Source organism: Coturnix japonica, chromosome 1 (genome assembly GCF_001577835.2).
Source record: "Coturnix japonica isolate 7356 chromosome 1, Coturnix japonica 2.1, whole genome shotgun sequence".
Taxonomy (NCBI): domain Eukaryota; kingdom Metazoa; phylum Chordata; class Aves; order Galliformes; family Phasianidae; genus Coturnix; species Coturnix japonica.
In genome coordinates, this window is record NC_029516.1 from 54,056,860 (window position 1) to 54,079,515 (window position 22,656).

The 22,656-nt window shown below is 39.6% G+C and overlaps 1 protein-coding gene across 1 annotated transcript in view; it reads right to left on the bottom strand.

Moving 5' to 3' along the window:
* Positions 1-22,656, bottom strand: part of FAM180A (family with sequence similarity 180 member A) — a 28,013-nt gene continuing 5,357 nt past the window's right edge. The window contains exons 2-3 of the mRNA XM_015866461.2: positions 3,971-4,071; positions 1-3,001 (exon numbers count right to left, since the gene is read on the bottom strand). Coding sequence (XP_015721947.1) covers positions 2,660-3,001; positions 3,971-4,071 — 443 coding nt within the window. The 3' untranslated portion in view covers positions 1-2,659. The remainder of the gene's footprint in view (positions 3,002-3,970; positions 4,072-22,656) is intronic.

Sequence of the window (22,656 nt, forward strand, 5' to 3'; positions counted from 1 at the left end):
TTAGTTTTACGTAGAATATTTTATTATTACAGTAATTGTTTTCTCTTAAATAAATCAGGCAGTCCAAGCACATTCCTGAGAAATAAATTTCTTTTCCGGCAGTAATGAAAGGGGTGAAACAAATTCAGAGAGACTTTATTTTGTGCTACAGAGATAAAGGTTTCATCTATCAACCTGTGAAGTATGTATGCTATCGGGAATGACTGTGTAATCAAAACTATATGCAATTCCTTTCTGAAGGACCTGTGATACTTACTGATGATTAAAGCCTGTCTGCCAGACAGTTCTGTTGTGGGGTGGCTGGGAAATATTTCTCTGGAGGATGACTGCCAGTAATTAAGATTTTCTGAGTGCTCTTTCCTGTTATCTTTGCAGATTTGGAGTCACTGTCTGTAAAGGATTTATGAATGGCCTCTGTTCCTGGCTCTACAAGCAAGTGGTGCTTTAGGGAGACAAGAAGCAGCCAAGCTGTGAAGTCAGAAATGTGCTCCCTCTCTTTCTAAAGCATGAAGAGGGAAGAAAGCACCAACATCAAGTATATTTATGCTGGAGGCTTTGAAAGGTTTGTGAACTGTAGTGCAAGGCTTCTTTGAGGGCACTGATCCGTGTATGCGAGTGCCAAAATGGAGGTATTTGTACATAGAGCTCTGTAGCTCTATAGCTACATAGCTCTGTAGCTAAGGTTTTCAGCTTCCTTTGATGTATGCCTATCAGATGTCAAAACTGAGCAACAAAAGCCTTCACGTGCAAAAGTGAAAATACACGTGTATATACCTGCAAGTGTGTACACTCATGCATGCTCATAATCAAACTGCTAAGGATTGATTCTGACTTTTGTATGCCCTTTGTTCAGCTGTTCTTGCCATTTCCAACCTGCTCCCTAAGGCTGCTGTGAGTCCATATTCCCACAAGCGACTGCCAAACCCAGTGTGCTCTGACTGATCACAGTATTTCTTTTTCCTGCAACCAGATGGCTTTGGATGGGCTTTTTCTTCTCCAGCCCTTGGAGTATTCCTGTTAAGAGACACAGATTTTATTGTTCCATTTGCCCAACATTATACAATCGTAGAATCACAGAACAGTTTGGATTAGAAGGAACCATAACCCCATCCAGTTCCAACACCCCTGCTGTGGTCAGGGACACCTTCCACTACATTGGGCTGCCCAGGGCCCTATCCAGCCTGGCTTGAAAACCTCCAGGGATGGGGCACCCACAGCCGATGTGTGGAAGTACATCACATCTGTGATATATAAACAATTAATCATGCCTCAGAAATTGGTTTGGTATCCTCAACCATCCTTTACAGTCTCAGCTTTTTTTGATTTGGACTCATCTCCTTGAGAAACTGTGTATATGGAGAAAGAGAGAGTGCTGGTATAAAAGGATGATACATGCTCATCTCTTTCATACACTGTGGAAGAGTGAGATAAAGAAACAGCATCTAAATAACCTGTGGACAAAGTTTGAAGAGTATGTCCTTTCTCTGTCCATTAAAACTACATCCTCCACAATTTTTCTTTAACAGTTTATAGTAATCTGTTGCACTACTTCTACAAACAGGCTTTGCAATAAACGAGTACCGCTTTTCCTCTGCTTCCACATTCAGTATTCCCACCATTGAGCTGAAGAACAACCTTTCCTTCCAGATGCTTGGATATAATTATTTCCTGAGTGAATAATATAGGATTCTTCCATGTACACACACACACAGTCACACAAACACACACACATATACACAGGTGAACAGTATAATTTACAATCAGAAATGAGCCACACTTATGAATTCAGCACCATGTATGTTTTAATCCACCTTCTTCCCCTGCCTCAGAGAGATTCTGACGCACTGGTTTAGATGATCTAAGTTCAAGTGATAGAATCAGAAAATAAATTGTCATCATTAAATTAAATAGAGCTTTTGTTTTGCCTTTTTACTCCACAGAGGATAAATCCATGTTCAACTCAGAAATAAAGGAGCAGAAGCAAAGTCATGTGCAAATAATGAAAGACACTGAAGAGGGTGGTTCTGGGGACTGGGAAATATGTTTACAGGCACCGTTTGCTGCTGGTAGTCACAATGTCCTTTGTCTTCTGCAAATGTTATTGTGATTAAAAACTGGCTCAGCCAAATGAAGTGAGTCAGACAGTGCTTATTTACAGGGATATTTGGAATGCATATGTTTGCCATAATTTCTGGAGGCTGACAGTTATGAAACCTCTTCCTTTTACAGAGGGCCTTTGCATCTCTTTTTAGCATTCTTTTACTGAGCTGCTGAAATATGAAGTTATTTCCTCCGTGAAGAAAGCAGCATTTTCCAGCACATGTGCATATTGTTTATAAGAAACACACAGATGAAATTAGGGCATATCTTTCTGGGATATACATCAGACTTTCTTATTTTTCTTTTACAGAAAATGCCTCAAAGCTATCACAAAACAGAACAACAACAACAACAAAAAAAACAACTGGAGAGTTTGAAGGCAAGTTTTTTCCCCGTCTAACATGTATCTATAAAGTGAATTCCACAAGAGGGAGCTAGAAAACAAATAATCTCTCATGAAGCAGGCTGTTAAACCTTTCATAAAACGAAGCGGTGGACATGCTATGTGTGCCCCTTATCAACCAGAAGTGGCTGAGTAGCTGCTGTTGTGAGTCTACTTCTATGATGACTGTTTGTTGTATGGAAACATCAAGTCGTGCTTCAGCGCTTTGTAAAGATTGACAAAGGATTCTGCCCAAGTGTCCTTCTGGTGTCCCTGGGACTGTGCAGCCCTGTAGGCTGTGTAGACCATGGTCAGCACTGTCCTTTCAAAGTCTTCTTTCTTGAGGACTCTTGGATAAGAGGACAGCCTGCTACTCAGCCTGCGGATCTCTGTGATGCTCTTGGGAATAACCTCATTGCAGATGGTGTCAAACTCAGCAGCCTTCCTCAGCGAAGCCAGCTCCTCATCTTTGATGGAGATCCTCTGACCTTTGTCAATGTCAAGCTCAGCTAAAAGAAACTGTCACAAAATCAGAACACAGAAAGCTGTTTATCTTCTGCAAGAGACTCTATGAAGAGTTAACATGAATTAACAACATGTCCTTAGGGTTTTGTTATAGGTAAGATGAAGAAAAACCTCACGTGCCACTGGCTGAAGCTGGAGCAGATCAGAAAATCTATATGTGAATGTCAGACCTCTCTATTACATCACTAGTGAAACAAGAGACCAGCTCTGGGGAAAGGAGAGAGGAAGAGCATAAAGCAGGTAGCCTTCTTTTGTACAAAACAGGCATATGCTGCTGCTGGTATTACATGGGGTTTAGAGACACGAAGGCAGCAACACAACCAGGAAATACAGCAGTGTCTTCCCAGCCCATCTTCCTTGCTTGAACAACCAGTGACAGTTTCTGAAGGTGTAGGATAGCTAGATTTGTCCCATGCCCATTCTGCAGTCAGGCTACTTTCCCTTAGCTAATCATACAATGCTGTTCCAGACTGTGTGTTACAACTGTAGTCTCCACTGCTGGGCAGAAGAGGACATGAATAACTGAAAAGAAACAGTCATGCTCTTGGAGTTACTTTGCAGTGATCGATACTGGTTGTTTTAATTGTTTGAACAATTAATTTGGGACTGAGACTCAGACCAATGAATTAAAATACACTGTGTTGTTAATATATGATTATTCTGGAAGAAAGCTACTTTCAGTGGTAAGCTGTTTGCTCTGGTTTTCCCTGTCCCTGTCTGGGAGCTAGAACCCACACTTCAAGTACTGCAGGCAGCTGCTGTCTGCTTAAGTACTGAAAGAGCTGAGTTCGGTGTATATATGTCTGTTCTCTCCCTTCTGATGAGGTAGTATATAGTCAGCAGTAGGTTTATAGCTGGGATGAGTAAAGGTGGAATGAAGACAGATAATAGATAATTCCATAATGTACAGTAAGCTCAGATTTAGTTAGTACTTGAGGTACCATTTGCTCTCATATACTGAACCTCATAAAGCAGAACCACATCTTCCAGGGAGTTTTGTAGCACTGGATTAAGGAAGGCAGCTGAGGACCTCTTCAGCCGTTGAGCAGCTGGGTAAAGCATGGCTGGAAAATAATAATGGGAAAAGAGAAATTCTATAGGGTGCCAAACTTGAGAAAGAAGGACTTTTTCAGTAGTTGATTGAACTAAATCACTGCCCACTACAAAAACACTATAAAGTGTAATTTCTCACTATAAATAAATGGGCTGCATAGACTGTTTTGATTGTAACATGCTGGAGGAAGAGGCCAGCTCTTTGTCTTGCATCCAGTATCCAGCAGAGAGTCATTTATGATTCAGGCCTGGGACTCTGAACCACAGCCTAAAATGTGTGTTCCTCTCCTTGTTCAGCAAGGGGAAACCAATGCTGACCCTACTTACAACCTGTGTTCTTCAGGCCGTACTCCAGCTGTCACACTTAAGATGTTACATTTCTCCTTGTTTCTGCTGTCTAGAAGCTGATCTTTCTGTACTTGATAGCTCCTAGATTACCTCATTTGTCCCCGGTATTTATGTCTGGAAGGAGTGAGTCATCCTTCAGAGATGTTTATATCTCTTCATTAAGCCTGGTACCAGCTTGCACAAGACAGCTACATTCAGTGAGGTGAATCCCAATTTATTATGACCTTAATACTACACAGCCTTAAAGCTAGACACAGCCAACAGTCAGATATTTATTCACTTCTTCAAAATACACTATTGAAATAAGAAAGCAAGAATAAATATATCCCCTAAACACAGCACATCACTGGGAAAAGGACTTTGTAGAATCAATGACCTTGATAGTCAGGAGTATAGAAAATATCTGATGTGGAATTACAGGCCACTTAAAGGCTTTGAGTTACTATATTTACTGGCTAAGTACTATTTAAAGGTATAAATTCCTTTTGGAGTTTAGGGGAAAAAATATTTCATTTGGTGTTATATGCATATGATTTGGATGTTGATGTTTAGGGTTTGGTGGATTTAGTTCTAATACCCAGGAAAAGGAAGGGGTGTTCTTTAAAAGCCGTGCTTGCATGACTACTGCTTCATTTTCTCATAAGCTTCTCTTCTAAACCTTCACTGTTTTTTAACAGTAGCTAAATTTGGAAAACAGTTTAAAAAAGGAGAAAAAGTTATTGGAAGACACTATGATCTCCCTCACTGTCTCCCTCCTCTCTTCTCCATCTCAATGTATACATATATATATTTACAAGTAACGTTTAATAGAACATTCAGCTTATTTTAAATTTCTGAGAAGTTTAATTGCATCCTCATTCTACCATATTTTTTTCCATGAAATATTTTTACTAGATCAATTTTGTCTTGTTTTGCCAAAGTCCTCATGATGGATTTTGCACACTGTAGAAAACATGAATATTATTTAAAGATCTCTTTGCTGGACATGCAAAAAAATTCTGCAGTATCTGTAATTATTTTGTGGAAAAATTGTCCCTTCTCCCTGACCACACAATTCCTCACATAATTTTCTTCTTTGATTACCGAAGCAGATCACAAATATGCAGTTCTTCCTAAACACTGTAGCCTAAATGTAGTCCTGCTTCCTGGACTGATGCCATCTGTTGACTTTGTTAAAGTTTGACTTGTTAATGATATTTAAGTTCTAGTAATTCCAGGAGAAAGAAACTAGGCCCTAAGAGATTTACTTAATTAGGACCTTTGCTATCTGGCATATGGGAAATTAATTGGATAATACCAGGTATAAAGTAGTTCATGCTTGACCCAGGAGGGAGTATTTGCGACTTGAGTTAGCTGGGGAATGTAGTATAGGCAAAATAGTTTGTGATATTGCAATAAAAAAAAACACAAAACTTCAGCTGGATACTACAAACTGTAAATACATAGGTTGCTCTGAAAGTAATGCCTCCTATTTATTTCCATGGAAACTACAACAGATGGAAAGAGCACAATAACACTGTTTGATGTAGCAAATTTTCAAGTACAAAACACTATTTTTCAACATTGTCACTACCATTAGCTATGTATTTTTGCCAGCCATGAACAAGAGCCTGCATGCTGCACCTGTAAAAATCTGCACCACCCACTGCCTCACTGTGCTCATCCGCTGTTTGGTCTCCATAAACATTTAGCAAGCATCAATGAATGTCAGTGAGTAACATTTTTTCCACATGGAAGAATTCAGTTCCACACGTTTGCTTCATCTGCACTTCCATGTCAGACACCATTTTGTCAGACTGTCCCTCTGCTGCCATTTTTCACATTCCAATAAAATATGATGAAATACTGGTGGAAGGTTCAGCCTCTACTGCCATACCACCAACAGCTGCCGCTGGTGTCATGCACCAACATAATAAAATAGAAGGCATTACTTTCAGAGCAACCCTTGCAAATCCTGCAATGATGGGAGTCAGACAATTTATTGATTCCTCCAGAGCTAGGGGCTTCATATTAAATCTATGAGAATTAAAATTAAAACTTTCTTAAGAAACTGAATGGTGCTCGCACTGTATGTGACTAAAAGCCTGAAAGATCGAATGCATCAAGTAATGGCACAGGTCACAATTTGACCGAAGGTTCTGCTCTGGGAGTGAGCTTGCCTTCCTGTAGTGAGACAGTTCAGATCTAGTCCATTTGACCCTGTGTTTGGAGGACTGTGGGAGAAAGTGATCAAAAGGACAGGAATCACCTAGGGCTGTTCTTAACCTGGCAGTGAATATGCCCTGTATTGGTAGCAACCTCTTCTCTAGCATCCTCCCTACAGCCTTCCTGCTCTTGGAGAAGAGAATTTAGCTATCCAACAGTTTGGCTTTCATAGAATCGTAGAATCATTTGAGTTGGAAGGGACCCTTAGAGGCCATCCGGTTCAACTCTCCTGCAGTGAACAGGGACACACACAGATAGATCAGGGTGCTTAGAGCCTGACCTTGAGTGTCCCCAGAGATGGGGCACCCACCATCTCTCTGAGCAACCTGCTTCAGTGCCTCACCACTCCTGACCCAGACAAACGGGCTACTGACAAGAAGGACTATCCACATTTTTTGCTAGTGTTCTATCATCGCTGTTCATCCCTCTTTCTGAAAGCTTTGCTAAGATATCCTAGAGCTATTTCATCCTTCATTATTGGCAGTTGAGGAATGCAATCGAGTGTTTGTGATGCACTTGAAACTTCAAGTGCTAATTGCCAAGTAATTAAAACTTTTATCACTGGGCAATTAAATTTCTAATTACTAAGCAGCTGGCAGAAATCCAGGCCATAGTGATGACGATTCATTTTTGTATCTTTTATATGCTCTTTCAATGGAAATAACCCCAGAATGCAGAGTACCCACACATATGCAGATGGATTACATCCCAGATATTCCATGAGCCATGGAAAATGTGTCTATGGCATCTTGTTTTGGTGCTGTTATGCTTATTATCATCATACTGATCACTTTTGGCTTTCAGGCCAAGTGCAGATTCCTACCAGAGACCTTGGCAGGAAGACTTCCGATTCAGCCCATCACCACCCAAACAGAAATGCTTAACTTAAGAAATCTTCAGGCTACTGAATAATGTATTATTGACTGAACACTGACCTACTTACAGAATCATAAGTAACATCACGGAAGGCAGCTGGGTTTTCCTAACCAACTGTTCCCAGGATAACATGGATTAGGTTAAGAGATTCAAACAGACACAGGCCTGAGCTACTGTGTTGTGAGGAAGGGCTTTGTATGCGTATCAGAACCACTCCTCTATAGTGGTCAGATTAGCACTGACTCCCCGATCTCATTATCTTGTTCCCAAAGCATATTAAAATTTGTTACTGCTCTTACAAACTCTACTCAGAAACTCTTTCTGAACTCATTTGTATTTGCCATGGTGATCTGATTTTCCTGCTCCACGTTTTATTGTATTCCTTCTCTTTCTCTCTCTTCCCACACAGTAGTTAAATCCTTCTACTGTCTCTCCATGAATTCACAAATTCCTCAGAGACCAAGTGAGCATTTAGAGCCAGTGCTCTCTGACTTTTGTCACACTGATATAAAACACTTATAAGTTTAGCACAAAAACTGAGACAGGGAATGATTTGCAGCAAGTTTCTGCATTTGCTGATTGCAAGTTCCACTTTAAATTCTTCTGCTGACCTTACTTCCACCCTCATCTACTTCCATACCTGAGATAATTTAGGTGAGTTACATCAGTGAATAGCAGATTAGCTACCACCTCTTTCCTTCACCAAAACAGTTACCGTTTCTTAGCCATTTTCTTCTCCCTGTCATAAAAAGATGCAGACCAATGTGCATCATTTTGTGGTGATACAGATGATTCATTTCAGTGACTGTGAATGTCTGAAGAGAACCCTGATCAGTACTGACAGAGAAGGCACAACCCAGAGCTGTAATGAAATGGAGAAACTTCTGGTTCTTTTTAGTTTTATTACAAATGTACTGAATGATCTCCAACTGAGTTACAGGTACTTCTGTGCTAACACTGTGTGGTCACATAATAAAAAGCATATCATGTATGAAGATGAGGTGGAACAAAAAGGTTTTGATTAATCTTATTGAAATCATTATATTATTATTATTATTTTATTTTATTATTTATTTATTTTATTTTATTATATTATTATTATTATTGTTGTTGTTGAAATCAGTTATATGAGAGCTGCTTTCAAAGTAGTGCCTCTTATTTTATTATACTGGCCCATGATGTCAGATGCTGATGTTGTTGGTATGGCAGCATAGGTTGAATCCTTTCACCGGTTTTCCATTATATTTTTTTTGCCATGTGACAGATGGCGGCAGAAGGACAGTCTGACAAATGGTGTCTGACATGGAAGTGTGAATTACTGAAAGGTGTGGAACTGAATTCCTCTGTGTGGAAAAAATGGCATCCAACAACATTCATTAACACTTGCTGAAGCCAAACAGTGGATGTGAGCATGGTGAGGTCATGGGCGGTGCTTTTCAGCAGCGAATGTGAACGCTGAATATGCACACTTGCTTCCAACCCACCTGCTTGAGCGGCTTCATCCTGTGCCCTGAAGTTTGCTACTGATCTGCTTAGAGCTGATGATCAGCCAACAAGTCTAGTCTTGAAGGTGACTCAAAGTGATCTCAAGAAATAGTTAAAGACTACACATCTTCTTCCATTCTGTTCACTGCAGGAGTGTAGCCACTCTTGCATGACTGCTAACTCAACTCCACTTCTCCTTAAGCATTAACCAGGTTTCTAAACAACAGCTACAGTAGGGTTTGCCAACTAGTTGGCCTGTTTCTAACTATTTAGCTCACAACAGCTTTGAGATTTCTTTGAGAGGGAGAGTGGGGAGGGACTTCTTATAAGGGCATGTAATGACAGGACAAGGGGAAATGTCTTTAAAATGGAAGAGGGTAGATTTAGACTAGATATTAGAAAAAAATTGTTTACTGTGAGAGTGGCAAGACTCTGGAACATGTTGCCTAAAGAGGTTGTGAATGCCACCTCCCTGGAGGCATTCAAGGCCAGGCTGGATGGGGCTTTGAGCAACCTGGCCTAGAAGGCGGTTGGAAATAGATTATCTTGAAGGTCCCTTCCAACTCAATCCATTCTACGATTCTATGATTTGTTTTAAAGATACTTTCACATTTCTTAAGAACTGGGCCAGAATTTTCTGGACCTCATTAGCCTTGTGATAAACATTTGTTGTCATCATAGAATGATAGAATCACCTAGTTCCACTGCCTAGATGTGAGAAATTGCTACATGCTTGGTAGTACATCTAGCTTGACCCCTCACAGCAAAATTTTCCCAATTTTCCCTTTTTTGCCTAAAGCTTTTGAAGTCATGACTTCCAGTTCTCAATAAAAAGAAGTTAATGCAACCCAAAGCATAATGACAACAATTTATATTTATTTAGATGTGTTCTCTTGGTAAAAGCAGAGAATAAAGGTGATTACTACAAGAGCTTCCCAGTACTGTGACTGTAGTTATGCATGGAAATAAATATGCTGCTTCCTATATTAAATGAAATGAAAATGTAAAACTTTATAGATTATTGCTCATGATGGCACAGTAAATTATGTAAAACATTAAAAAATAATTAGTTCATTGGCTATTATTTTTTGTTCTGTTTTATGACAAGCTTGGAGAACACACGATATTTGAATTATACTCCATTTACAGTCTAAAAAGCACATGATTAGGAAAAAAAAGAATGAATAAATATTCTAATTCCATGAGGGAGATGGAAATTTTCTTGGTGTTATGATATTTTTGTCTAATCTGTGTAGGATGGGACTAAATGGATCTCAGCACACCCAAGGATCCTGCTAGAGAAGATATTTGTTGGTAACAACTGTTGGAGATGGATGGTGGAAGTACTGCTTTGACATTCATCCCTGCATTTTTTCTTGACATTACACTGCAGAAAAGAACAAATGAGTATCAAAGTCTGCATGCCCTCTAGGAAAGCTTTTTGTTTCATGTTTCTCTTTGATAGCCTTGTTTATGAGAGTTTGCAATCAGACCAGAGTATGTTTTATACACAAACAGTTTTAATTTGGGATGAGTTTCTCCATCAGTAGAGTAACAACCGAATATCACAAATTAACTGCCTCAAACTGTGAAATCTGTGCCTTCACTTTCCTGCAGTCATTCAAAGTCACTGATTATTTTGTTGCCCCTAGAAACTACCTGCTCAGGCTGTGGGGCACATCTTGATTCTGGAAGGGTTACTTCCTTCATAGTGGAGTGGTGGCAGCCTGTGAGATCTGTGCAGCAGGCAGCAAAAGTTGTGTTGTAGTCCACAGAACGTAGAGTGTTATTAAGAAATGAGCAGGTCCATGTGTAGTAACTTCAACCATCTTTATTTCTATTTTGGCCTTGTCCCCAGAAGGATGTATGCAAGATGTTTAAGGTGTCCTATGCCTACGGTCTCTCCTGGGAAAATGAGTTTTAGCTGGCCAGCATTGTGATGGGTGCTCAGGCATGGTTTCTTTACACTTTCAGACATTTTGCTTTTCTGCATCAAAACTGCTGTATTAGAAACAACTGAACAATTTTACAATTTTCAGGAGAAATAAAATGAATGGGAATCTGGAGAAAGAATAAGAAGAACTGAAAGCAGGGAAGCACGTAAAAAAATAATTAAAAAATATATATATATAAAGATAAAATATAAAGACAAGGAAAACCACTGCATTGCTATAGGCCAGCTTCTGAAATCTGTATGTGGAATTGCAGTTACTCACACAAGTAGCTCCCATGACAATAAGTTCTATGCAAAGGCTTGTGCATTCCAGCTTTAATACATTAAAATCTCTATTACTGGGACATGAAATCCCATTGCCCCTCAGGAGAGCACAACAGTGAGATGGAGAAGACATTTTAATTACAAAGCAAGATGAACTTGCACATTTTTAAAAGCAACTACCAAGAGAATTTTTGTCTTTGTACTTTTAGCTCCATATTGCTGGTATATTAGCTCCTAAGAATGCTGGTATATTAGCTCCTAAGAATGCAATTTAAAATGAAAATGATCTCTTCCTTTTTTTTTTTTTTTTTCCCCTTTTTTCTTTTTTTCTTTCTGCCTTCTGGCAAGAAGTGAGAATGGGCATTTATTTCCTCTTTAGTTATAAATTGAACGTTAAAAAGAAAAAGGATCCATCCTGGAAGTCTGACTGTTGTCAGTATAGATATGAAGAGGAGGTCTCCCTATGAAAAATAGCAACAGCCAATACAGTTTTTAGGGAAGAAAAAAGTTTAAAAATCTTAGAATTAATGACAAGTTGCACATAATTTCATTGTTAATGACCTAATCAGTTCTTGCAAAGTTACACTTCATTATTTTATCTTTTTTTTTTTTTTTTTTAAAAAAAAAAAGGATACCTTTTCTAAATAGGTGTCTTAATTCCATACAGTAGGATCCAACGTACCTTATAATTCTAAATTTCATAACTACCCCATGATATATTACTTTAAACCATAGGAGACTGGCTTAGACTAGACCAGACTAAATTAGATTATATTATTTTAGCTTGTGTATAGTGAAGTTCCTACATTAAACAAAGGCAGTAGCCTTTCTAGTCACCTGGCACAAGAAGGAAATTTAAAGGGGTATTAAAAAGATCAAATTTAAAGATCTATTTACAGTAATGCATACTACTGGAGAAGGAAATAGTCCATCTGAGCCTGTACTTTGAGAGTAGCAGTATATTTTTTACAGTTAATGTGAATGGTTTGGAATATTTGACTAGCATCAACTAGCTGAAAGGGTCTCAAAATTTATTTCTTTACACGGAATTTCCATTATGCAGCATTTTCATTTGTTCCCAGCCTGGAGAAATGTATGCTGTGTTATTTATTTTTACCTTGGTCATGAAGAGGGGATCCCTGCCTGGAATTATTTATGCTTACAAAATCTTGCAGATGTCCCAAATAAGCTTTTAATACATTGGAGCAAAGCTGCTAAAGCAGAGATGAAGAGAAAAAGATATACACAGAGAAACTGAATTGGAGAAGTGAAATGTTTTGTACTTCATTTTACTGACATAGTTAGGAACTGGAGATAGGCTGTAGTGGACAGTATAATATACGAGTGAAATGCAGCAGTAAAGACAATACTAACCCTGCTGCACTGACATAACAAAGAGACAATATTTTCCCACCTCAGTTAAAGGTGGGAAAAAAAATATTGCTTTGTATTTCCATTCTTACTGTGGGTCCCCCTGTCCTTTCCTTTTTGCATCACAGTGCTTTCCAAAACTTCTCTACAAGTGCCCCTGTGAAATGGGAAAACAGAAAGCAATCTTAAACCATTTAAAATTGTTTCCTTCAAATGAGGTGATATAATGACGAACGAATCTATTTCCAATTCTACCATGAAGAGTGGGAGGGAGGGAAAAGTGCAGCTAGGCGCCAGTTTTACAGGGTCGAGTAGCATCTTTTTGTACTTTCTTTTTCATTCAGGTTCCTTTGGTTTCCAGGCAGGAAAAAGGTGACAGTGTGGCTAGGCTTTTGCTGAGGCTGACCTCAGCCCAGCTCCAGCTGCAAGGAGCAGTCCCGTGTGTCTGCCTCCAGCCATGCTCTCCCTCCTTTCCTTTGGGCTAACTCTGCTTTGTGGAGCCGCACAGTGAGCCAAGCCAGGAATCTGGCAGGTTGTGAATGAATGATGAAAGAAGACCAAAAAATTGTGGTAGCTTTTAGCTCCCTTATTCCCCTTCACAGCTGCTCTGCCAGCAGTGCTCCTCCTTGTGAGCAACTCCCAGTGAAATGTGGTCCAACAGCTGTTAGGACATTTGGTGATGATTCCAGATCTTGAATGATGTAAGGATGGGTGTGAGCCCTGGTTAAGAAAAGCAGAGGACCTATCCTTGATCTAGCCATCAAGTTCATGGGCTCATTTAGAGAATGGCTAGCTCATTTAGTGCAGTTGCTTCTGCCAGAGATGAGGATAGGCTGCAGGACAACAGGCTGTTGACAATTTCCTTCTCTTCTAGGCTTATACTCCCCTTATCTTTTAAGAGAGAAAATTGGACATATCTAAATTTTATTCCAAGCCCAAATGCTGAGAAAGGAATCAAATGTGAAGTCTGAACCACAGATCAAGCAGGGAGCAGGATGTGTTTTTTCACAATCATGAACTGCAGTTCAGTTTCTTCAGGCTGTTGTGGACTAATTTTATAAAATGTCTATTCTGAAAGTAAAATAATAGCTTGGTTATCAGTTAGACAACCAGTATTACACAGATTTAGAAGTTCTTTTTGAGATTTGCCTGCCTTTTCAACCAGGAGAATGCCCGTCCCCTACTACATGCTAATAAGAGAATTAACAGATTTCTGTCTCATTATGCTTTCCAGTTGTCCCAGTCTTTTCTGCACTAATAAAACACAATTCACTGGACCTGTTGTAAAGGTCACTGCATGAAAGTCTACGCATGTGGCCAAACTGAAAAATAGATAGGCTTTCTGCCTTTAAATCTATGGCCATATGTTTATCTTCAGAATAAAGAAAATAATGAGATTCTTGCTGCTGTTGATTCGGTTATCCTGCGGTGAATCTTACTGTGGGAACTGCTCCACTGAGATTGTGGAGCTTTTAGCTGAGGTGAAGAGAAACAGTAGAAAAGATGGGGTCATTGAAATTATTCATTTAAGCTATTTGTGAATGCCTTCAACCAGCAAGTAGATTCCAGTGTGTAACTGTCAAACTAGGAACTGCTATTAAACTGTTAACAAAATATTTATTATTCAAATTGTGCATGAACTTCTCACCCATATATAGCTGCATACATGCAAAATGACAAGCTGTTCCTCACACTGACTATAAGTATCACAGCTCAGAACTGAGGACAAATAAACATTAAAATTTTCATCAATTATTCTCCCTCAGATTAGACTGAATCAAAATTTTCTTTCCCCTTCTTTCACATCTCCATCCAAACTCCTCAGTAGGAGGAGAATGCATAAAACTCATTTGTTTGCTTCCTCTACTTTAGGATTTCACCTTTTCTCAACAACAGTGAAAACCCAGCTGTCTTCCCAGCTGTTCATTGAGCTCCAGATGTCAGTGCACCTGCTGATGATTTTCTTAATAACAAGAATATGAGCTGGATAGTAAAAATGTATAAATCAACATTACCAGATAAACAAAAAACAGAGGGATATCGTGTCCTTTTCATAAAGAAGTTAATTATTTCTGAGGATAATGTATTTTCAAAGCATTGTGTGTTTTCTAGCAGTGAAGATAAAGAAGTCTGAGAAAGTAGTTGAGAGCTGAAGATGGAGTCACGTTATGTTTCTGAATGTCTGGGCCCCACTGTGCTGTTTTCTGCATTTCCATAAAAATAATACTAAAAATTAATGGAACTCAAATATAATCATCCACAAAAAAATAACCCCCCAAAAAAAAAAAAAAAAAAAAACAACAAAAAAACAAAACATTGGTAGATTTCAATGTGCAGAAGAAATGGTGGGCTAGCAGAATTTCATCAGTCTCTGTATTGTCAGAAACATATCAAAGAAATTTGAAGGATAACTACAAAATGAATTAATTTTATAGCTGCCTCCCTAACTTCACACACACATGAAATTTCCACCTTACAAAGTTGACATTTTTCTACCTTTCTCTGTCATTACACTCTCCTAAAATTTGAATGTTCCTAGATCTTTCAGGTTTCATAATTTGTCTATATAAAGCCAAGACAGATATACAACTAGATTCCTCATTAAATTCAGAAAGCCCTGCCAGGACCCCGAGTACAGCAAACTGCTTAAGGCAGCTGTACACCAAGAACTAGGCCCTCAAATGACCTGAGCTATAACCACTAGCCCTGTGATGCTGTGCTGTAGACAGCCAGGTCACAAAGAGCCCTGTGCTGTGAAAGGTGTGTTTAGGATCAATGTGAAGAGAAAGTTTTTAGGATGGAATAACTGCTCCAATAGAGCCACTGATGTCATCTCTCTAGACTTTGGTAAGACCTTTTACATGATCTCCCATGACATTCTTCTCTCCAAATTTGAAATATATGGACCTGATGGATAGGATGTTGTTTCTTCCAAAGACCTAAAAGGTACCAAACACTGGGAGCATCTCCTGAAACTGGTGAAAATTCAAAACTCTACAGCTTTTGCTATTCCATTTCCTGTCAGCTACAGAGGTCGTCATTCAATGGTGCCCAGGCAAGAAGACCCTGCCAGTTTGTCTCAGATATTTGTTTCAGAGCTTTTCTTCCTATCCATATAGTCTGTTCTAGAGTCTTTTAAGTTGAACTTGTAAAATGGAATTTTGCTTCCAGGAAAATAGTCTAAGTAAGTTTTAAGGAAAAACAGCTTGACTGGGGGGCAGGAAAAGAAGATGTGACTGGACTGTAGAAAATCAATGCAGAGAAGTTATTGTGATACTTAGATTGTGAATATCAACATGCTTTTACCCAGATCTGGGCTTTCTTCTCACTAATTTGAAATCTTTGAAGATTTCATAATGGACTGTGCTTGCTTAGAATAGCTTTTACCAATAGGTATACACTTAGTGGATTGGCATTTTTAGACGATTCTGATCCTGTTGTCTTGTGACTAAAGAAACACTCTTTGCAAAAATCAAACATCATGTGATAATTCTGCATGACACTTCTTCCTCAGCTTAGTGGTAATGAAGGGAAGCTGAGAGAGATCATCAGGATCTGAGTATGTGATTGATATCCATTTTATTCTATCGTAACGTAACATAATGACCGTGTTATTATTGATCTGGATTGTAGGTGAGAGGCAACCATTGTTTGAGGAACTGGAACACACATTACACATAAAGCAAACTAATCATATGTTAGGTTGACATTTAGCATGACTGCCAAATGAGGTAGGGATAGCCTGGGCCTATATGTTTCTTTCTATATGGGAACCCCTGTACTCTTTAAATTGTTTTGACCCCTGAGAACTGCATAGATATTAAGGAAGAAGAGTGCAAATAGTGGGGTAAGCACCTCATACACACTGTGTCTGATCAAGCAGCCATGACCCATTGCATTGGTCTTCAGATAATGCTCCTGTTTGTTGTGAAAGGGGCATTCAGAAGGTGATTTATAACTTCATGTAGATAATACATTCTTTATTTGGTAAACAAAAATAAATGAATTAAATTTTGGAAAAAGATAAATAAAATGAAATGCAATTAAATAGCTGATCTCAGCTGAATTGCAGCTAGAAGGTCAGTACTCTTCCACTTCAATGGGAAAGCATTTTGGGGGTACTGATGTCCAGCCCTGGGTTCAGCAGCATTCATACACAGAAGTGCTGGGGGAGACACATTTGTTCCTTTGATGTTTATTGCCTTGTTTGTCAACAGGAATGCAATCAGAAATGAAATGAAATGAAAACCACAGGACATTATGTCTGTTGTAAAGAGACAGATGGATGTGATGATCTTTAATTTGGATCAAAAAATAGAAAGGAGGGATGAGTATGGAGCATTTAACACACGTGATGAATTGCTTATGTTTACCCCACTGACAAATTTGTGCAAGTAGAAACTGAGCTCTGCTTTGATAGTGATGTTTTGATTGAGAGTCCCTGTATGCTCCCACATATTTGTATTGGACTTCACCTCTGTTGGGCCATGCTGGACATGAGCAGCGTGCACAGGGATTAGGGCTGACATGACAGGACCAATGGTTCTCTGCATTAGTCATTCACTGTTTGAAGGGCATCCAGAAATTCTCAGTAGACATCAAGCAGCCCACTCCATAAATACTATTTCTATCTAGAAAAGGAGTGTCTTTCTAGGGAAATCTAGGGTATCCTTAAAGGTTAACAATTTACAACATAGATAGGGCTTCTTCATAACCTGGAGCCCAAAAAGTTTCTTTACTGTGAATATGAGAAATACAACACTATGACAAGACAAGCTTCAAGTCCATGTGACAGTCAGATTGTGTCTGCCTTGTTTTTCTCAGCTGCACTGATAAATAGCTGAATCTTTTTCTCAGCTTCCTGTGTTCCTGGAAGATTCCCTCCATCCACCACATGTAGTGTTGTGCAGAACTCAGCCAAGCAGCTGCTATCTTCTTTTTGTGCATCAGGGCTTGATTTTACAGAGAACAGTAAGAGACAAGGACCTCATGAAGAAAAGAAGGAGATTTAGACAACTTAGGTAAGAACCTCATGCTTGAGGCAGAAGGCAGGTTTGGGTCTATGCTTGTTGGCTGGCACTGCCCGTCATGACTTGAGCTTAAATGGAATTGATTGTATGTGATTCCCATTATGGGGAACACAAATGATGAAAAACTCATGGTTGCTTTTCTAACTCCATATATTTGTGAGAAGCCATCTGAGTTTTGGATTTACTAACTCCAAGACAAGCTAATTCTGTCCCAGCAAAAACTCTGGTTGAATAAAGCATCAAAACAATCTGCATATACGTTTTTGTCATTAGAATTATCTGCCAAATTGGCATGGCAATCCAGAAAACCAGAAGTTGCTGTTACTTTGAAAAATGAATGCTTTCACTTAAAACATGCTGTACTATATTTGGATGTCTACAAGTAGTGTTTAACTGGAAAAGGATTTTGTTTGGTGCCAAGCTATGAACAATAGCAATAAATGAAAATGAAGCATGCATTAAACATCTTTTATTTTAGATGTTTTAAGTCAAAACAGTTCTCCCAGACAGAGAATCTGCATTTAATAAACAAATTCAATAAAAGATAACTTTATGCCTCTTAAGAGAGAGGCACAAACAAAAACATAAAGTCATGGCTGTGAGCATTATGGAAACCAGGGAGGAAAATGAGGGCTTGCAGAACTTGATCCATTCCTCAAGGGACTGACAGAGGGAAAACAGGGACAACTGTGTTACTGCTGCTGTGACTGATGTTAATAGCAGAAGACAATTGGTCATACTGGGGAATGCTGCAGTCCCATAACCTTGTAAAAGAACATGCTTTTTTCAACTTCCATGTGAAAAACAGGCTGTTTCTTGGACAGCATAAAGAGTTCCTTTCATACCTATAGAATTTTAAAAGCTCAAAGAGAGGTGTTAGGACCCTGGCAATTTTCTAATTCAGCAGTAGTAACTTTTTAGTTACTTTAGTAGTTACTTTACCATGACCAGTGGTGAATTGCTCAGATGGCTGTATCTCAACATCCTGGAGCACTGGGAGGCTGGTGGGGACCAGAAACAAATGTGTCCCTGAGGAAGAGGCTGAGGCTGGCAGTGCCAGACCCAGAAGAATGCAGCCATCCCATGAGCCTGAGCATCACACAGATAAGATGAAGACCAGCTGTGACAGATGGATATCTTCTGAAGAGCAGGTTCAAATGGGGATGCATACCATTCTGACAAGGGGGTGAATGTTACCCTAATCTTAAGCATATGTATGCTTCAGTCTTTCCTATCCATATTCATCACATTTTTTCTGTCCCTCCAAATTCCCTCTCTCTTCCTTTTTTCTTCTCATTCACATTAACACCTTTCATTTGCCACCTTTGCTATCAGCCACACCATTTCCTCCCCAGATAACCTCTGAGCTTTGAAGACCTTATTTATCCCTTTCTGAGCAACTCTTTTTCAGCTGCCCACCTGGCTCCTTCTGAGAAGAGAGAGCCTCATGAATTTGGAGCCCGGATCCTGGCTGGTGACCTGTTTCCCTGTGGCCAGGGAGGAATTTCCAGAGGACGAGCGGTATGTGTGCTGATCTCAGGGGAACTGGGGAACTGCCAAGCCAAACCAGCAAGCTAAGCCAGGAAAGGAATGTTTGTGGAAACTGGGAATAGTGGAGCTTATTTAACTTTGCTCTCTTCCTCCTTTGATTTTTTATTTTTATTTTTTAGCCCACCACAAAATCCTCTATGACACAAGCACAGCAGCAGTAAGGTGAGAGATACAGGCTATGGCTGCAGCCCACAGCACCTTGGGGATACAGGGAGAGCTGCTGCCAAAGGATAAGGCACTGAGTAGGAAAGAAGCCCTGTGACTTAGGTTGTAGACTCAGGCTAGTTTAGTATTTCTTGTGGAGCAAGAATGCGGGGGATGTACCATAAAGCTGCCAAAGCAACAGCCAAGTAAAACAGAATTTGGGGTTAATGAGGGACACAGGGAAAACAGAGGCATGTAGGATCCCTTCTACTTTTTTTTTTTTTTCAGTGGAAGTAAAAACCCCATAGATGACTGTCCCTTTGTGAAATTTTGTCTCTATATCTGCCTGCAACTTTTACCTGTAGTTCATCCTATTTGCCTTCCCCCTTCCCCCCCCCCCAATTTTTAATACCTTGACACATCTCCTTATCTACTTTGTACCATCAGCTTTCCATGTAGCTGACCAGCATGAACTTCACCTACACAAGTGCCACTCTGTTGAAAAACACTGTAACCAACAAATAACGCTTGGGGGCTGGAATATTTTCATACTCGGTGTTATTACAGGAAATTAAGTTGTAGAGAACAATCAAGATCATAGGCTTCTTCAAGACAGTGGCAAAACTCCCACTGACATCAGTGCTGATAATTTGCACACACTGGTGCTTTTAAAGCAAGTTACAGACAGGTTTACACACAGCAGACCAAGACTCATACAACTCCCTGCACCTGGGGTCCACGCATTCCACTAGGTTCTCTGCATCCCAAAGGCTCCCTTCAGTGGGATGCAGAGGAAGAATACATGGTTTTGCAGAGCTCAGTGTTGGTCTCCAGGATCTCAGCCCAGCATCTGAGTCTTGCCCTGCCGTGAACCCAAGCACTGGCATTGCATGCAGAGTTAATTGTTCCACTGTTCTGCATTTTACCTCAGTGATTTACATCTTGCCAGGCACAATCTGAGTAATCAGAGCCTCTGCAGCCTGATGATGTTCATTAAGACCTGCTGACTTTCCCTTCAATGACACTGTACTATTCAGTGCTTCTGACAAGATTTCATTTGGCTTGAGAAGTCATTACCCTCCTGCTAAATCTGGCGTGATTTACTCCAAGAAAACAAGAAAAACACTTTGTGCTTCACAAAGAGGGGAGAAAAAAAAATCACCGGTGATGCCAGCATACCAGACTACATGCACACAGTCATCCTGAAGAGATCTGAGACAAATTATTCAATTACTTTTCACCTCATAAAGAAAAGAGATGTTAATATTTCCCCTCCTTAACTACACTGAAAGTTCTTTGGAGAAGGAAAGACTTTTTTTCTATGCATGTTCACACAGTGTCAGATACAAGAGGGATCTTGGGCCACAGAATTGGAGTAAAAGATAATCAGGAAGGGACTCGGAGAGCTCTGCAGTCTTTGGAAGTGTACGTGAGTTATTTCATTTATGACATAACATCTTCACCTGTGGACGGGAACAGTGCATTCAGAACAGCTTGGTAAAGAAGAGTTACTACAGTCTGAAAATGTAAGGAGGAATTTTGATGGCAGGAGCTGCTTCTGAGCTAGAGTTTGGCTAGGAGATAAGGACCCATGTGCAAACTGATCCAGATCCCATGGCAGTTCTACGTCTGGGACTGAGACAAACACATGGAAGTCTGTGTAGGCATGCCAGAATTCTAAAAAGGATCACCAAATTAGTAGCAAAGTGCCTTCCTGGCTCACCAGTCCTTGTACTGGGATGGAACTGAGATTGTTGGGAAGATTCTACTGGTCCACTTTCAGCTTGTGCATCTCCCTTAGTCTAGCACATACTGACGAAGAAACTGTTGTACCTTACCTGTTTTCCTTGTGTTCTAAAGTACCAGATGTATCCTTGTGCTCTAAAGTGACGCAGATGTCATTAAAATTGTCTTTCAGCTTTTGATTCTGTCAAGCTATTTATGACACTATAACCTGTAAGTTTTACCCAACTTTTGACTGCTTCCTGTGGCAACTGGAGCCACAGAATCATTTAGATCCTTCCTTGTTAGCAGCATGACTACTTTATAGAGTACAAAATCTGTGATCTAAACTGAAATGTGAAAAATTCTATAATCTGTCCTCCCTCTGATCTCATCCCAGTTTAGCACAATTGCCCTACAATAGGGCAATTGTGATTTACGAAGCATCTTTTTTTATGTCTTTCAGTTTCAGGTATCCATTGTGAATTCTGATTCATGGGTCATCTTCTTACAGGTTAAATTAATTAAGTCTACTCTATAGAAGCACCAGGGGAATCAGGATGTGCTAAAAAGGATTTTGATTACAGTTATAGCCCTACTCTGTTGGAAATTTTTCCTATTCAGGTGAAATTCATTCAGGGACTATTACAGTTTAGATCTATTTATCTATTTTCAACACCAAGCAACTTTTACAGATATGAGGAATTAATCCCTTTTCAGCACCTTCCTCAATTGTCTTCCCACTGAAGAGATGTCCGAACCAGACTCAGTATGGTCCTATCAGTGTGGCACTAGGTCCAACCAGGTGAAACCCTGTTGAGAGGCAGAGCTCATTCCCATGGGCACATGCCATGCTTGTGATTGTCACCTTGCCAGGAATCCAGCTAAGCATTGCTCCTGGTCTATGATCTCTGCTCCCCAATACTCTGTGCAGAGCAGATGTCCTTCTTTATTCATTAACGTTCAACTTTTTTTTTTCCCTGATTCAAAACATGTTTTTGTGTTTGTGTACTGCTTACATCTAAAAGGGCGAGAAACATTCCTCTAATGCCTCCTTCCTAATGTTTTTTAAAGATCTATTATTTGGATCTATGATATATGTAGATTTATACTCATCTCTTGTACAACTCTTTGCAAGGGAATTGGGGAAATAAAATTAGATACAAAAACTCCCTACTTCAAGTCACCCATTTGTAATGCTAATTCCTCTGAATTTCAGTCCCAGACTGCCATTCAAGCAGTGTCATCATCTTTTTGCAGATACAATGGCAATATTTAGTGCATTTGCATCAGGCAGATGAACCTCTAAACCAGAACACTACAGCCTACAAACATGCATTCTCAGGAACTGTTACAGGCTTGTGAAACAGACTCAGGGTAGGTGGGAATAACCTCCATAGCAGATTGATCAGGCTAATTGATGTCAGTGTAATAGATCCAACGAGCAGGGAAGGTGGGACATCTGAGGCAATTCTTCAAGTGACCATGTGGGAGCCAGAGATAAGGGAAATATTTTTCTCCATGAGAAGGAACATACTTTACACAGCCAGGCATGGAAAGATTTGGCTCTGTTCCATAACATTTCATATCTTTCATAGTTTTATGCACAATGCATATTTTTCGATTTGGATAAAAATAACTTTATG